Source organism: Asterias rubens, chromosome 8 (assembly GCF_902459465.1).
Source record: "Asterias rubens chromosome 8, eAstRub1.3, whole genome shotgun sequence".
In the NCBI taxonomy this organism is placed as follows: Eukaryota; Metazoa; Echinodermata; class Asteroidea; order Forcipulatida; family Asteriidae; genus Asterias; species Asterias rubens.
In genome coordinates this window covers 1679100-1696907 of record NC_047069.1, presented here as the reverse complement: position 1 = coordinate 1696907, position 17808 = coordinate 1679100, and the positions used below count along the sequence as shown (strand labels likewise).

Here is a 17808-nt window from a genome sequence, read left to right as displayed (position 1 = left end):
GCCAGTATTTCCACTTCAAGTATCCCAACATATGCACAAATCTGTGGACTCAATTGGTCATCGAAGTTGCACGAGAATACTGAAAGAAAATACACCGTTGTTGCACAAATGTGTGTGCTTTAAGATGCCCAATAAAAGGCTTCAGGCCTGAAGTCTTTTAATATTTGAGTGAGAAAGTACCTTTTTCTCAAAAACTATACTACTATGTTTCTTACAATGTTTTATACTGCTTTTTAGATTGCCAGCAGGCCTGGCAGCCAAGACTGGAAGTGCCTACTCCGAGTGACCTTTGTACCTCAAGATGCCTATGACCTCCTTAGTAAGGACTCCAAAGCCTTTGACTACTTCTACTTACAGGTAAATGGATTTAATATCAAGTATGGATTGGAAATTATCTTTGGGTTTTAAAGCCATTATACACTTTCGGAACAGGAAGAAAAAACAAAAGTTCACAGATTTACAAATAACTTACAGGGTCTACAGAAGGTAATGGTGAAAGACTTTTTGAGAAAACATGGAAACAATTATCAATTCTCGATAGCGAGAATTAAGGATTTATTTTAAACACATGTCATGACACGGCAAAACAGGCAGAAACAAGGGTGGGTTTTCCCATTATTTTCTCCCGACTCCGATGACCGATTGAGCCTAAATTTTCACAGGTTTGTTATTTTATATATAAGTTGTGATACACGAAGTGTGGGCCTTTGGACAATACTAATTACCGGAAGTGTCCAATGGCTTTAAACCCATAAAAATAATTGAGCTGTACTTTGGCCAACAACCTCCGAATGGAGTTGGAAAATGAAATGGAAAAACAAATAGGCTACTTGGAACAGTGTTATTTTTTAGTTGTTGTTTAAACTTAGACTACACATTGTGTATACTGTTCTCTAAATCACTTTAGTATATACAATGTTTGCTTGGGTTTTAGAAAACATAATTTAAAATATTATTATTATTATTTTTTTTTTATAATAAGTGCATCTAAGGGCAGACAATTCGAATATGCAAATTCCTTAAGACATCACTGACATGCAATGGTGTGGGCCCAATTTTGAAAAGCCTGTAAGCACAGAAAAATTGTGTTTAGCAGAAACAGGTCACCAACCAAAATTTCATAAGGTTTACATTATTGCAACTGGTGCCCCACTCACTTTTTGCTTAGCAAAACTTTTTGTTAAGCATTCTTTTATGGACAGTTATGAAATTGGGCCCTTGTATGTACATGCTTTCTCGTGATGTTCAGGAATGAGCTACAAACAATGTATGTCTGAGGTTATGGAGTTTTCATATTCTTATTAACAAAACATATTAACACATGATTTCTTGTCGCTTATCTTTGTCTAATTTAGTGTTGTAACGACGTTATCAACGAGTGGTTTGTTGATGAACTAGACAGTGATAGAGCAATCCGCCTGGCTGCCCTACAAATACAACAACATTTCCTCAACAGCAAGCAATCGGCAAAAGTCTCCCTTAAAGCTTTGGAGTAAGTACACCTCAGGTTATTTTTGTAAAAGTGTAACCGTTTCTAAAACATTTTTGGAGTTGAACAAAGAAAAATTGACTTGAGTGGGATTCGAACCAACGACCTCCAGATTTATGTGCTGGCACTCTACCAAGTGAGCTATCTATGAGCTAGCTATGTCAAGTCATGATTTCTTGCTTCCAAAGACACCAACCTGTTAAGCCCATTTTTCAAATTGGTAATAATGTCATCAATCAAACGAACTGTGTTAAGCTTCTGGGCATTCATATACAAGAAAACCTTAAATGGGATACTCAGGTTGATTACATGTGTAAAGCCTTCAACAAAAAACTGTACTTCTTGCGTCAACTTAAAGGATGTAACATTCCTGTTAATGACTTGAGAACAGTGTATTTGCAATATGTTCGACCAACTCTTGAATACGCCTCACCTGCCTGGTTTTGTGGTCTTACCAAAGTCCAAAGAGAGTGCCTTGAGAAAATGCAACGAAAGGCATTCCGTATCATACTTACTTGGGTTTTTTGTGAATATAAACCTTATGCTGATACTTGTGTGGTGCTTAACATTCCGCCCCTCACTGAAAGACTTGAACAGCTCTCTTTGAACTTTGGTAATTCGCTCCTGTCCTCAAGCAAGCATAGAGAGTGGCTGCCTCCTGCAAGGAATAATAACCTTAGGATTTCCGACTCTTTGTCTAGTATTAGGTGCAGAACCAACCGATACAGGTCTAGCCCCATTCCCTACCTCACCAGTATTTTGAACATGTAACACATTTTGGCAGGCCTCAAATTTTTACCATCGATTTTATTCCCAGTTTTTATTTTCTTGTTTGTGTATTTGTTTTGTCTTTTTTACCTTTTTGCGCGTGTGTGTTTGGTTTTTTTGTTAGTGTGTTTTTAATGTGTTTGTTTGTCTGGTGAAGTGTTTGTTCGTTTGGTGGAGTGTTTGTTTGTTTGTTTGTTTGTTCGTTCGTTCGTTCGTTCGTTCGTTCGTTCGTTTGTTTGTTTGTTTGTTTGTTGGGGTGTTTGTTTGGTTGTTTGTTCGTTTGTTTGTTTGTTTATTTGTTTGTTTGTTTGTTTGTTTGTTTGCTTGTTGGGGTGTTTGTTGTGGTGTCTGTTGGCGGGGGTGGGGTATGTTTGTCGGGCTGCTGTTCCTTGGGGTTTGTTTGTATGTCGGGGTGTTTGTTTGGTTGGATGTTCGTTTGGTTGTTTGTTTGTTGTGTTTTTTTTGGTTGGTCTCAGTTGGGTTTGTTAGTTAAGTGTGCTTGTTAAATATTTATTGTTTTTGTTTTATCTAATTTTAGTTATCATAACGTCTCTTTTGACTTTGCTCTTATATTTCCAATTTTTCTTGTGTATAAATTTTCTCCTCTGCTTTTTAAAATGTTTATATTATAATGTAAATCTGTATTTTAATTCAGTCTCTGGACTGCGACAAGCAGATGTTTTTACAATAAACCAGTAATAATAATAATAATAATAATAATAATAATAATAATAATAATAATAATAATAATAATAATAATAATAATAATAATAATAATAATAATAATAATAATAATAATAATAATAATAATATCTACTAGCCCTATGTTGGCGGTCTCCCTATTTTGTCAATATTTTTGTTCGGGGGTTTCTAAAACATGCGGTTACACATGTAATAACTGTCTGTTTCATAAACAAATATTTGAACTAGAAAAATTGTTAAAGTGCATGAGATAAAAAAACTTTGCCTGATCATCCCTAAAATATACCACCAAAGTTCAACAAAACATAACACAATTTTGAAGAAAAAATCCTACATTTCACAATTATTACTTTGTTTGGTCATCCGGTGTTTCCAAATTAAAAGATTTTGTACAATGAGCCTACAAAACTTTTGTAAACAGGCTAAAATTTTCACGGAATTGTGCCCCATTTACCATGCTGTCAACAGAATGTGCATGCGGACCAAATTCGGGGGAATAACCACTTTTCCTGAGCATGCGCTGACACGTCATTCCTTCAGTCAAGGGGTTGTAACTGGTTTTGTATGCTGTCACGTTTTTACCAAAAGAGGGACTAGAACCCCCACTCTGCTGGTCCAAAACACCAGAGCTTGAGTCTGATGCACTTGACAAAATAAACTACACATATAAACTGTACCACCATTTAATGTTCGTCCGCTTTCTCTCTTTGTAGGAAAGAAGAAGGGCTAGATAGGTTCCTACCTCCATCCATTTGTAAGAAGATGAAATCCAAGGAACTGAAGAGGCTGATTGGTCAGCATGTGAAGCAGAGTCAGTGTCTCTCTGCACCGGGCCAAAAGGTAGGAATAACATCCATAGTTAGGTCAGCAGTAGACCAGATTATTAACTGCAAGAGGTCTTTATCCTTGCCAAGAAAGAAAGAACTCCCGCTAGTCTTAAAGGCACTGGACACGTTTGGTAATTGACAGAGACCAGTACTCACTTGGTGTATCCCAATATCTATGCCCTGGGTTCGTATCCCACTGCTGCCACCATGTTTAAAGACCTAGCTTGGGTTACATCTAAAGTAGAGACTCAAACAGAGAACTATTTATGGAGAAGCCATGTTTTAATCACTGTCAACAGCGCCCTCTGTTGGCGGGTAAACACAGATATTGTTACACATGCAATAACAAACTTGGGAAATTTGGGCGCAATAATGATCATTGGAGTTGCAAGAGAGAAATGAAAGAAGAAACACCCTTGTTGCACAAATCAGAATGCTTTCAGATGCCTGAAAATGCTTCAGGCTTGAAGTCTTTCAATGTTTGAGTGAGAAATTACTTCTTTTTCAAAAACTACATTACTTCAGAGGGTGCCGTTCCTCGCAATGTTTTATATTATTAACAGCTCTCCTTTGCTCATTACCAAGTAAGTTTTTATACCAACAATTATTTTGAGAAACTGGTCTTTGACAAATACTCTAGGTGTCCAGTGCCAGTACTGTCCAGTATCATGTGCAAAACTGCTTTGTCATGCTCTTTCAACTTATCCACTTGAGGCTTATCAAAGGTATTTACTGGCCCAGCTCCCCCCCCAAAATGTTTTCCCGAAATTGTATTTGATTCAATTTTGTTTTGTCTTGCAGCATCTCACCGAGTTACAAGCTAAACTGCACTACCTGAAGATCATTTGTGACTTAAGGTCATTTGGGGGTCGATTCTTCACTGGCACTATGGTGGTACGTACAAGTTTCCTAACTCATTTCAGAAAAACCAATTGTGAAGAAAAACCAAAACATTATTTTGAACGAATGTGCATTTGTTATCTTTCGATTCATATTACAGCTTTGTGAACATATTTTTGGTGTGGATACTATTAATGTGATGTGTGACACTGATCTTGAGTGTTGTATGTTGTTGTGATTTTGAACTCTGCATTTCTTGTTTTGAATGTATCTTTATTCTTGTGATTTTGAAAACTGCATTTACTTGTTTTGAATGTGTCTTTATTCTTGTGATTTTGAAAACTGCATTTCTTGTTTTGAATGTATCTTTATTCTTGTGATTTTGAAAACTGCATTTACTTGTTTTGAATGTGTCTTTATTCTTGTGATTTTGAAAACTGCATTTACTTGTTTTGAATGTCTTTATTCTTGTGATTTTGAAAACTGCATTTACTTGTTTTGAAGTGTCTTTATTCTTGTGATTTTGAAAACTGCATTTTCTTGTTTTGAATGTATCTTTATTCTTGTGATTTTAAAAAACTGCATTATTGTAATTTCTCATTTGTATGATATTTCATATTTTTTCAACATTGTTGCAATTTCTCATTTGTGTGGTTTGTCGTCAATATGAAAGTTTTTAGCAATTTCTTTAGCAAACTATTGTTTTTATAAAGTCTTCATTGGTAATTTTTTTTGCAATTTCTCTGATTAAGAGTTTTGTAGTTTAGGATAGGTTTATTGCTCTTATCAAAAGGCTAGTTAGATTCCATACGAAGGCAGTTGTAAAACACACGATACACTAGAAACTTGTTGCAATGATTTACCCCAGATAAACTAAATAGCTAAAAAAAGTTTCACTAAATGTATATTTCTTTATTAACATCAATAATGAGAACAATGAAGGTGTATCAATAGGTTGGCAAATACTGCTACCACAATATTTCTAGGTTCTACACAATTAGTTATATTAGTCTAAGCTGAGACAGGCATAGTTTAGTTATGGTTAAACTGTTTCAATGCTCAGAAAATATGCACACAGGTGACGAATCGACTTAAAAACAGTGTCAATTTCATAGAGCTGCTTAAGCAGAATATATTTCGGAACAAATGTCTGCTAAGCAGCAATAAGCAGTGTACCAATCACAGATGCTACATTTGAAACGTTATTTTAGCTGGTAACCTTATTCTGCTAAGCATAATTTAGTTGTGCTGAGCAATTTTTTTTTGTGCTTTATGAAATTAGGCCTAGGATATAATTAGATAATTTTCTTCAAATCAAAACTGTTATTATGTTTGATCCGTACAAAGCCTAACATCTTTCTTTCCGATGGTGGTTTCTCTGTAGACAAATGTGGAGAGTGAAAACTTATTAGACTACCATTGCACCGTGCTGGTTGGTCCAAAATGTGGTATAACTCAGATCATCAGCATGGTACATAACGTCACGTCATTGTTGGCTGAGTTCAGTCAGTTGACTGATATTCAACTTTGTCCTGCACTAGTCGATGGTGACTGCCTAAGGGTGGAGTTACATGTCAAAAATGAAAAGGTCAGTTTGAATATTTTATTTTATTTTGTTTTCAAAACTTCTGTCAAGATCTATTTTTTAATGTTTTGTATCATATTCGGGATAGCAGGAATGTCAGGTTTCTAAAGTGCTTTTCTCAATAACTGATTTATTATCCTTATTTACAATAATGTTAAATCTTGTTGGTATGAAAATTCCAGTGGAAACCAGTTCAACTGGTGTTAACTGGTCCCAACTGGTCCAGTTGAATTGATAACTGGATTGAACTGGTTCCTGTTGACACCACAATAATTACCAGTTGGCAACTACTGGTTTCAACTGGTTTCTTTTGCAACAAGTTGAGCTACATCCAACATGTTCCAATTGGACAACAATTGATTCCAGTTGAAACCAGTTGAAACATGTTGACTGTTTAACTAATTTCAACTGGAATTCCAACATGTACCAATTGGACACCAGTTAATTCCGGTTGAAACAAGTTGACTTTGTAACTGGTTTCAACTGGAATTCCAACATGTACCAGTGGACACCAGTTAATTCCAGTTGAAACAAGTTGACTTTGTAACTGGTTTCAACTGGAATTCCAACATGTACCAATTGGACACCAATTAATTCCAGTTGAAACCAGTTGACTGTTTAAGTTTCAAAAAGTGTCACAAGCGATTTCCATATATATATTGTCGGACAAACATCATCATATTCCTCTCCTTCTCTCCACAGCCGATCGTCATGCTCCTTACTCATGACGATGCATACGACATGGTTACTCTAGTTAATGGGTACTACCGACTGTTTGTAGATGGCAATCGCTCCCTTCTACCATCGCACTACTCCCACTCAGCAGAAACTGAAGGTAAGCTTTCTATGTAGTTTCAATGCCAGGAATAGAACAAAACACACTGCTTTGTGGACAAATACTTTCATATCTAGGATGAGATCATGGGTTTTATTGGTACTTTATTGATGACTGTTGTATCTTAAAGGCACTGGACACTATTGGTAATTACTCAAAATAATTGTTAGCATAAAAACGTACTTGGAAACGAGCAATGGAGAGCTGTTGATAGTATAAAACAATGTGAGAAACGCTCCCTCTAAAGCATTGAGTTTTTGAGAAAGAGGTAGTTTCTTACTCAAATGTTAAAAGACTTCAGGCCTAAAGCCTTTTTAAGAATCTGAAGGCACACAAATTTGTGCAAGAAGGGTGCTTTTTGTTTCATTATTCTCTTGCAACTTGCATTTTCCACAACTTTGTTATTTTATTTTTAACGGGTGTTCAGGGGTTGATGTCACAAAGAGTTTTAACTCAAGATGAGACTAGTCTTAAAAGACTAGTCTCATCTTGAGTTTTGACGAGTTATTCGCCCTAAATAGGGCTAGCCTTAAGTTTTAAATATCTCCAAACTCTTTGTGAAATCGATCCCAGTGTCGTTACTAACAGCAAAGTTGAATGTGGCTGAATGTATTATTTGTTTTCTCTCTGTGCAGCTCCGCCTTATGCTGATAAGCATCGTGTTATCCTAGCAGATTGGAACTACCCCAATGGCCTGGTATCGGAGCTGGTATCGGGGGAGGGAGAAGCTGATGGAAGGACAGAGTGGGGTGGGCATAGAGGAGGAGGAGAGGGAGAATATACAGTGGATTTATCCATGGGACCTCCACCTTATGAAGCAGATATTGCTTACATTAATAGGTCAGTATTTTTTAGTATTATAAAGGGAATAAAAAGAGTGGTGACGAGTTCTTAGGCGGCCTTTTAAAACCGGCAGGGTCCTGGCAGTGTGATAAAGGAACGAAGGCGAGTGCCTATACCGCCTGGCCACGACTCTGCAAGGTTTCAAACGGCCGTTTAAGAATGATCGAGTCAATTTTCTTTTATTCCCATTCATAAATGCGCTTTGGTTAAAAAGCAAAAAAAAAGGTACAATTATAGACAATCTGACAAACTGTTTCGTAGCAAATTTTCCAAGTTTGTACCTTTACAAAAACTCTTTAAAATTCTGTTTCAAACTCGCGCTAGCATATTTCCCTTTCAAAGTAATGTGTAAAAAGATGTAAGTTTTTATTCCCCCAATTTGATTCTGAGAAGCATTACCACAGTAACCACCTTTTAAAATGAAATTTTCACAGGTTCGTTTTAATCTATATACATCTAAATTTATAGAGGATTTAAAAGCAATCGGGAAAAAACAAACAAACGTACACTTTGCCTTAAAGGAGATAACAATGTTTTTGCACTGACACAATGATAAAATAGTTTTTGTGTTTAACAATTTACTCCAGAAGACGGTCAGAGCACGTCTAGAAAAACGTCTAGCAGTACAAACCGGCTTTTCTTGGAGCCCCCACTACTCACCGCAAACCTAACTTACTTATGTTTCTTATCGTTTCAGATTGAAAGCCTTGGGTCGCTTTCATCCTTTAGAAGCAGCAGGCGGGCAACCGGACGGCGCTGTGATGTCTTATACCATCCAGGAAGAGTCTGAAGAATATGAACCCTCAGACAGCTACAACAACACCCTCCACAAAAACAGCAACAACTCCCTCAACTCCAGCACCATCTCCAAGTCCGCCTCAGACAGTAGTACCATCTCATCCTGGAGTGACAAATCCCTGGACTTGACGAAGCTCTCTGACATGGTTGAGGACATGTTTGAGGATGTCCGAACCCCAAAATCAGAAACGGGAGAGGACAGCCTTGCACCTATGCAGGAAAACAGACTTGACATGATGATTGATGGGTCAGAGGAGAAGAGGGTGTATTTAGAGACGAGCGGAGACACGTATAACATGCCCAGGAGGAAGTCTCTTACAAAACATTTTGATGTGAGCGATTCCGTCGCGATGTACTCGCCGATTAACGAGAGGAAGAGTAAAGGACAAGTCAAACTTTTGCATTATACTATCTACAATGATAACAGCTTGATCCCTGTTGGAGAAATTTGCCCGTCTCTCTCGGATTGTGAAGACTATGCTGAGGAGGAGGGGGAGGGGGAGGGGGAGGAGGAGGAGGATGAGGATGAGACAGAATCAGAATTGCAAGAAATGATTCCTGTGTCCAATGAGAACAGTTCAAGAGGCAAACTTGTTGTTCAGGACTCTGTGTTACTCGCTCATACCAGACAAGCCAGCAAAGAGGATGGTCTTCGAGATGCAAGCAATGATAACCAAGATGAGAACGATAGAGACATAAAGACAGATGCCTTCCATAACTCATCTCGCTCAAACAGCAGTGTTGACAGCGACATTGTCGACCTAACACAAACTTCATTTGTCAGCAGTCCAGGCAAAGATGATTCTCTAACAGAATCAGAAATCCCTCCACTAAATTTATCAAACCTTTACACAAGGAAGACTGACGAAGAGCAGGTTGACAAACTGCCTGCTTCTGACTCGCCTGTGCCTGTATCGATCATTGATCTACCTTCTCCTGATGTAGAAGAGGAGGTGTCAGATGAAGCTCATGGGTTCCAACTCTCCGCCTTAGACGCAATAAACGTCAGCCTCCACCATAGAGACAACCTCCTCAGCAGATCCGTCCAGCGGGATCCAGAATGTGAATCGGATTCCGGTAATGAGACCATCTCCTCTGAAATCATCGACAACGGCGTCGCAGATGAATCCTTCCTCAGCCATTCTCCGTCAGACTATTTCAGCATGGTTTGCGGAAGGAAATCTCCATCAAGAGCAGAGTATGTGGATCGTGACCCGACCCCTACCCCAGAGCTCTCGGGGGACAATCCTCCAAACCTGGTCAGCTCCTTAGGGTCTGATACCGACAGCATATCAACCCTACATGGAAGTAGTCCAAACTTGAGTGCCTTTGAGGGTTCAGCGAGTGACACACTGGAATCAGATTCTAAGTCCCAGGAGGACACCATCGATGAACTGATCGCCTCTTTAATCGTCTCTCCTCCTACAGTGGAAACGGGAGATCTTGATGAGGAGCTCCTTAATGCTGTCATTCCTCCCCCACCATTGTCGGACTTTGACATTGGAGTCATAGAATCACTGATTGTTCCACCACCTCCCGCAATTACACCACCAATTTCTCCACCCAAAACTCCAACTAAATCACCAAGCTCAAGTGACAGTAGTTTCACCACTACCGTCATGATCAATTTGATCGAGGGGCCCATCCTAAGTAAAGAAATTACATCCCTAGAAATTGAACTTCCCAAAGGACAACTTAACACTTGTAGTGCATCTCCTAAAGCAGATTTTCATACTACACTTTTCTCAAAAGATAGCCCAATCCATCTTGAGAAAGATAGAACAATCAGAGCTTCTTTAAAAGAAAGCCCAATTAGATCTAAAAAAGATAGCCCAATTAGATTTAAAGATGAGAGCCCAACCCAAGCTCTTCTAAAAGATAGCCCAATCAGATCTCAAGAAAAGAGCCCTATCCAAGCTCTTCTAAAAGATAGCCCGATTAGATCTAAAAAAGATAGCACCATCAGATCTCAAGAAGAAAGCCCAATCCAAGCTTTTCAAAAAGATAGCCCAATTAGATCTGAAGAAAAGAGCCCAATTCAAGCTCTTCAAAAAGATAGCCCAATTAGATCTCACGAAGAGAGCCCAATCCAAGCTCTTCTTCAAGATAGCCCAATCAGATCTCAAGAAAAGAGCCCAATTCAAACTCTTCTAAAGGATAGCCCAATTAGATCTCAAAAAGAGAGCCCAATTCAAGCTTTTCAAAAAGATAGTGCAACTAGATCTCATGAAAAAAGCCCAATCCAAGCTCTTCAAAATGATAGCCCAATTAGATCCCAAGAAGAGAGCCCAATTACACAGCATAATGCAACTGAACCAGAGAGCTCCACAATACAAAGTAACTCAAGACCAAACTCCCCTATTAAAGTACCAGTATCTCCAAGCAAAGGGGAACCAAACCCCAGCAATGCGTCATCAAGCAGACCAAGGAAGATAAGTTCCAGTATGTTGAGTTCTAGCCAGGACAGCGGATTCAGTCAGCTAGGACCTGGCGATCTGGACCACATTGGTGTCGCTTTGGATGAGATAAACACCGGACAAAGTAAATTCAAGGAGGCGAAACGAGTTGAAGTAAGAAACAGGGGAAACCATTTGAATGAAGACTCCACATTCACAGAGCAATCTAAGGATTGCGAAACACCGAGTGCAGAAATTAGAGGAAGTTCTGAAATTGACTCAGATGGTGGAGATGATTGTGGTTCTATTGAGTCATCTAAAGATATTCCAGACTCAGTTCTAGCTGCTCTTCTCACTGCTGTTGAGCCAATTCCAGAGGTCAAGTCAATTAAAGTTGCTCCGAAAGTGCCTCCAAAAAGAGTTGTTAGACCAAAGGTAGCTCGACAGGCTAGTGTGGATAGTCTTACTGGAGGGGATTTTGATACGACAGTTCCCCCCGAGAAATCAGAGCCGAAGGAGACATCTCCGAGTGCCCCAGAGCCCCCACCCAGAAGGAGGTATTCACCAGGATTGTTCAAGAAGATCTATCAGTTTGAGACGGGGAAGGCTGTTGAAGTGCAGGAGCGCTCTAGCTCTGTCCATAGGTCCTCATCTCTGAAGGTTGTCAGTAAGACGGTCAGCTCTGACCAAATGAATGGAAAGTGTGCAGTACAAATTGAAGAAACGGTGAAGACTGTTAAAAGGTCTTCGTCGTTTGCACCGGGTCAACGCTCTGGTTTGACTAATGAAGGGACAGAGGATGAGGAAGCTTATCGAGATTCAAGGAGAGGAGAGGATGTGAACCTAGGACCAAGTGAAATTATTGATAACAAAACAAAATCAAACACGAACAATAAAACTATCCTTGGTCCACGATTATCAGTAGACAGTGAGCTGGGACTTGAAAATGAAAGCCATCGACCAATTGCAAGGAGTAATACCTTCTCAGCAGGTGTTGCTCCAGATGGTAAGAAACCAAGAAGGAAGGCTCCCCCGCCCCCGCCTCCAAAACCAGATCACCTCAAACGCTCAAAAGAGAAACAGAATTTCAGGAACACTGTATCATCATCGAGTCCTTCATCTATTGCGAAGCTATTGTCTCCTTCAAGAAGTTTATCATTCCTTCGGGGAGCGAAACCTTTTTCAAAAAGTTCCAGCAAATCTGACGAGCCCGCTCTGCCGACCTCACCGAAAGAAAAGAGAAGGTCGAGACCCTTGAGGGCGTTTCGATCACTTTCTAGAAAGGATTCTTACGACGTGTCGATGTTTGATCACAAAAAAGACAAATCTGGAGAACCTTCTTTTAAAGAATCACAGAAACTTAGAACAGTAGGAGGATTACATCGGCGTGTTTCACAAGACCTCAGTGATGTGTTTGATGAGCCACAAACAAATCCTCGCCCAGTTTCTCTCTACGATGCAAGATCGAAGTCAGAAGACTTAAGTAGTGCATCTGATTTATCTTTTGCACCACTTCGGCAAAGCCAGTCCTTAAGCAAAGCAACAAGCAGGCCCGTTTCATACCCATCATCCCCTCAAAAGTACCCAGGCCCAGGTTCGATTCATGCATCCCTGCCCAAGCGCCCGCCTCCTCCTCGTCCGAATAACCCTCCAGCCTCCCCGAGGAAGGCAATGTACCCTTCTGACGACTCTTTATCCTCATCCTCATCTGAGATGCAGCTATCGCCAGTCCCGCTTCCAAGTCCTAGTGGCTACGACCAGGACAGCACAGACTCTGACGACTTCTCCACACCACCTCCACTCCCTGTCTCTCTGCCGCCAGTCAAATCCAGACCTCGAGCTCTCCCTGAGCACTTCGTCCCTCCTCCATCCTTCACATCATCTAAATCCATGAACAGCTTTGAGTCGGACGTAAGTGCCGACTCTTACACCTTAGAACTGGAAAGTAAAGAGTACCTTGGCAAAGAATCTGTCGCAGAAGCTCTTGGAGACATCAGGCTTCTGATCTCGGAGCTACAAACCTGCATCTTAGCAGAAGAATCAGAGCCCAGCTTGAGACAGTTCAAATTTTGCAAGGATTCCTTGGTGTCTGAGGTGCGGGAGTTCACCAGCAATACGAAGATGCTGGTGAGCAGTGCTGGACAGTCTGAAGCCCAGCTAGTCAGGAGTGTCAATAGCAGTATGCATACCCTTGCTAGACTCTGCTCAGACACACAGCAAATGATGAAGGCAATGGTGTCTATAATGCAAGCAACAAATCTTGGAAACAAGGTGAGTGCCCATCAATGCAACACTCATGATATTTAAAGAACTGGATACCTTTGGTATGTAAAAGACAAGTATTCTCTCTTGTTGTATTCCAACATATGCATAAAATAACCATTTTGAAAATGTTTGACTCAATTGGTCATTGAAGTTGCAAGAGAATAATGAATGAAAACACACCCCTGTTGCATTATTTTGTGTGCTATTAGATGCATAATAAAAGGCTTTCAGTTGAAGTCTTGAATTTGAGACCTCGACTGAGCTATTGATTTCAATTCAAATATTTTAGTGAGAATTTACTTCTTTCTCGAAAACTACGTTACTTCAGAGGGAGTCGTTTCTCACAATGTTTTATACTATCAACAGATCTCCATTGGTTGTTACCAAGTAAAATTTTATGCTAACAATTATTTTGAGTAATAACCAATAGTGTCCAGTGACTTTAAAGACACTGGACAGTATTGGTAATTATCAAAGACCAGTCTTCTCACTTTGTGTATCTCAACATGCATAAAATAACAAACCTGTGAAAATTTGAGCTCGATCGATCTTCGAAGTTGCGAGATAATAATGAAAGAAAAAATAACCTTGTCACACGAAGTTGTGTGCTTTCAGATTCTTGATTTCGAGACCTCAAATTGTATTAAATCTGAGGTCTGAAAATCAAATTTGGGAAAATTACTTCTTTCTCAAAAACTACGTTACTTCAGAGGGAGCCGTTTCTCACAATGTTTTATACTATCAACAGCTCCCCATTGCTCGTTACCAAGTAAGGTTTCATGCTAATAATTATTTTAAGTAATTACCAATACTTGCCTTTGAGCGTTGCAGTGTGTTGGGGTAAGCTACAGTTGCATTAAGGCACTGGACACTATTGGTAATTACTCAAAATAACTGTTGGCATAAAACTTACTAAGAGCAATGGAGAGCTGTTAATAATATAAAACTTTATGAGAAATGGCTCTCTCTGAAGAAACTTAGTTTTTGAGGAAGAGGTTATTTCTCCCTCAAATATTAAAAAAAGTTCAAGCCTGAAGCTTTTTTTTAGGCGTCTGAAGGCACACAAATTTGTTCAAATTAAGTGGTTTTTTAATATATTTTGCTTGCAACTTTGATAAACAATTGATTCCATATTTCCACAGATTTGTTATTGTATGCATATGTTTGGATACACCAACTGAGAATACTGGTCTTTGACATTTACAAAAAGTGTCTAGTGCCTTTAAACATTATTTTAAATTTGTAGCATTTAATATGCTTATATTTTTGTGTTTAACTTAAACAATAATTTTATGTATGCATGTTGATTTATTGGAAAATAACAAAGTGAATTCGTTTTAACAAAAATAAGTTCCCATTCAAACTTACATTTTTGTGATTGTTTTTAATTTTATTCTCTGTCCTTAGACAAAAGAGATTGCTTCAAACTTCAGCAACACACTCTCCGCAGCTTCCGAGGCTCATGGGAAAAACCTGAACGATCCCAATATGCAACTGCTGCTACGGCAGGCTCAAACAATGGCGGCCATGTTGTCAGCTTTGATGAGAACCCTACGTATGCTCCAGAGCTGAACGTCATAATTTTCTGCAAAAGGATACGATAGTGTGCTGTAAATACTTTTTTATTCTTAGCTTTTGTACATATTTTGTGTATAAAGAAATAATGTTTTGAATCACAATACATGAATTTTAATTACATATGAATCATAATCATGAATAATTTTTTGGGAGTTCAATAATCCGAGCCTCGACATTTTTGTGTGAAAGTAAAGACTTAATTTAATAGATGATAAATTTGCATCGGGGATAAAGAAAATTAATTTGATATAGAAAGGTTTGCCGTAACACCATGTAATGACTATCTCTAATGAGGTGGGGTGGTTCTGAAAAGACGTTTCGATCAGTATGCTCCGATGGTCTTCTGGAGAAATATTACTTTGGGTTTTACCCTTACACAGATGCCCGTAAGCATTGTATACTCTCTAGTATATACACAGTACTTTTCAGAGATCTGTTAAAAAAATCACAGGCAAGGTGGTTTGGAATGCAAGATCATTGCAATTTTATAGCAGTGCCTTCACCAACTAGATTACCAAGGTTGCCCGGTAGCTAGAGGCAATTCGAATCCTATCTCGTAGCAGCGGGTATCGTATTGCTTTACATCATTGCAGTACCCGGTTTTAGGGTAAAATCAAAATTATTAAAGACTTATTGATGAGTGGTTGCCCTTCTCCAATGTGGATTTAAAAGCCTTTTGTGCCCAGTGATTTTGGATTGATTTTTTTGGAGAGGGCGAAAAATATTCAGAATTGTTTATAATATTTGGAATACAAATCCAGTGAAAAACAATTGTATTGATAAGCAATTGTATAAACTACTGGTCCAAACTGTATTATTTGTCATTGATGATAAAGAAAGTAGTTTCACAACACATACAAATCAATATTTGTGATATATTCTTGAAAATCTCTTGTCATAAACAACTCCACAATCCTTGAACAGAAGTGCATGTCTAGATTGAAGACAACCACTTCATGAATAATAATACCCTTTTGAAAAACAAGGATAGAGAGCATATTATTGTTTCGTCATGGCAACTCTAGTTTGGAGTGGTTATCAGTTTTGAGGGTGTAATCCAGAGCTTTCATTGAGGCCTTATCAGTTGAACCACTGAAGGTCAAGTGAAATTGTGCATTTTACTGCCACAGGTGGGCTACTGTTTGATTGGTCACATGACATTGAATGTAGTGACCCTTGACCTCAGTGTGACCTCATTCAGCCTCTTTGTGTTTACAGGTCAAGAGGGTGGTCATTTTGGATGAGCAGTTTCCATTCACAGAAAGCTTAAAGGCACTGTTCACTTTTGGAAGTTACTCCAAATAATTGTTAGCATAAAAACTCACTTTGGTACCGAGCAACGGAGAGCTGTTAATGGTATAAAACATTGTGAGAAATGGCTCCCTCTGAAGTAGCATAGTTTTTTTGGAAAGAGGGAATATCTCACTAAAATTATAAAAGACTTCTGACCAGAGGCCTTATATTCCTGTCTAAAAGCACACTATTTTGTTACAACAAGGGTGTTTTTTTCTTTTCATTTTCTTGCAACTTCAATGACCAATTGAGTCAAAATTTTCACAGGGATGCGTTGGGATACACCAAGTGAGAATACTGGTCTTTGACAATTACCAAACGTTTTCGCCACTTTAAAGGCACTGGACACTTTTGGTAATTACTCAAATTAATTGTTAGCAGAAAAATTACTTGGTAACGAGCAATGGAGAGCTGTTGTTAGTATAAAACATTATGAGAAACGGCTCCCTCTGAAGTAGCGTAGTCTTTTGGAAAGAGGTAATTTTTCACTCAAAGAGTAAAAGACTACAGCTGAAGCTGTTATTATGTATCTGTAGTGAAAGCACACAAAGTAATGCAACAAGGGTGTTTCTTCTTGTATTGTTATCTTGCAACTTCGATGACCAGCATCGAGTCCAAATTTTCACAGGTTTGTTATTTCAGGCATATGTTGGGATACACCAAGTGAGACTACTGGTCTTTGACAATTACCAATAGCGTCCACTGCCTTTAATTGACCTTGTACGGCAAAGGTTGGCCACTCTGGTGTTATTGATGATGTCACTACCTTGACCATGTTTCATCATCCCCATTGGGAATTTCAAAATTGAAATTCTGAAATTAAAAATCGAAATAGAAGAGCTAGCCTTCAGTGAAAGTTAGTACCCTTTATAGTATATATTATAATGACTCTTTTTGTTAGCAACCTAACATCATCCCCATTGGGAATTTCAAAATTGAAATTCTGAAATTAAAAATCGAAATAGAAGAGCTAGCCTTCAGTGAAAGTTAGTACCCTTTATAGTATATATTATAATGACTCTTTTTGTTAGCAACCTAACATCAATAGTCTTTATAATATTTGGTACATGCATCTTACCATCATTATAGAATTAGTCTTCAAGCTTTCATTCTGACCAATGGCCTTCGTGACACATATCTGCTTGATGAAATTGATCTAAACCAGGCTATTATTGGATTGCTCTTGTTCTCTTCAAGCAATTGTATTATTCAAAGGCATTACTTATAAGGGAAATATACCAGATACCGTCGAGCTTCACTGTTCATTTTACATTGGTTTGTTTTGGGGAATCAAAGATGGATACATCATTCACTCATTCATTTGTTCATTCATCTAAAGGCACTGGACACTATTGACAATTACTCAAAACAAATGTTGGCAAAAACCTTACTTGGTAACAGCAATGGAGATCTATTAAGAGTATAAAGTGTTGTGAGAAACAACCTTTAAAGGATTTGGGTACTTTTTCACAATGTCCATATATTTACATTAAACTTACAGGGTTTGTAGATAATGATAGTGGAAAGCTTCCCTTCAAATATTACTTGCTGATGTGCTGTAGTTTTTGAGAAATGAGTAAAAAAAAATG

At 38.5% G+C, this 17808-nt stretch overlaps 1 protein-coding gene across 1 annotated transcript in view; it reads left to right on the top strand.

The window, feature by feature from the left end:
• Positions 1 to 16255, top strand: part of LOC117293338 — a 55320-nt gene extending 39065 nt beyond the window's left edge. Inside the window, exons 9-17 of the mRNA XM_033775623.1 lie at positions 238 to 357; positions 1356 to 1492; positions 3673 to 3799; positions 4588 to 4680; positions 6011 to 6214; positions 6914 to 7046; positions 7682 to 7886; positions 8587 to 13354; positions 14756 to 16255. Of these exons, the coding sequence (XP_033631514.1) occupies positions 238 to 357; positions 1356 to 1492; positions 3673 to 3799; positions 4588 to 4680; positions 6011 to 6214; positions 6914 to 7046; positions 7682 to 7886; positions 8587 to 13354; positions 14756 to 14920 (5952 nt within the window). The 3' untranslated portion in view covers positions 14921 to 16255. The remainder of the gene's footprint in view (positions 1 to 237; positions 358 to 1355; positions 1493 to 3672; positions 3800 to 4587; positions 4681 to 6010; positions 6215 to 6913; positions 7047 to 7681; positions 7887 to 8586; positions 13355 to 14755) is intronic.
• Positions 16256 to 17808: the final 1553 nt, after the last annotated feature.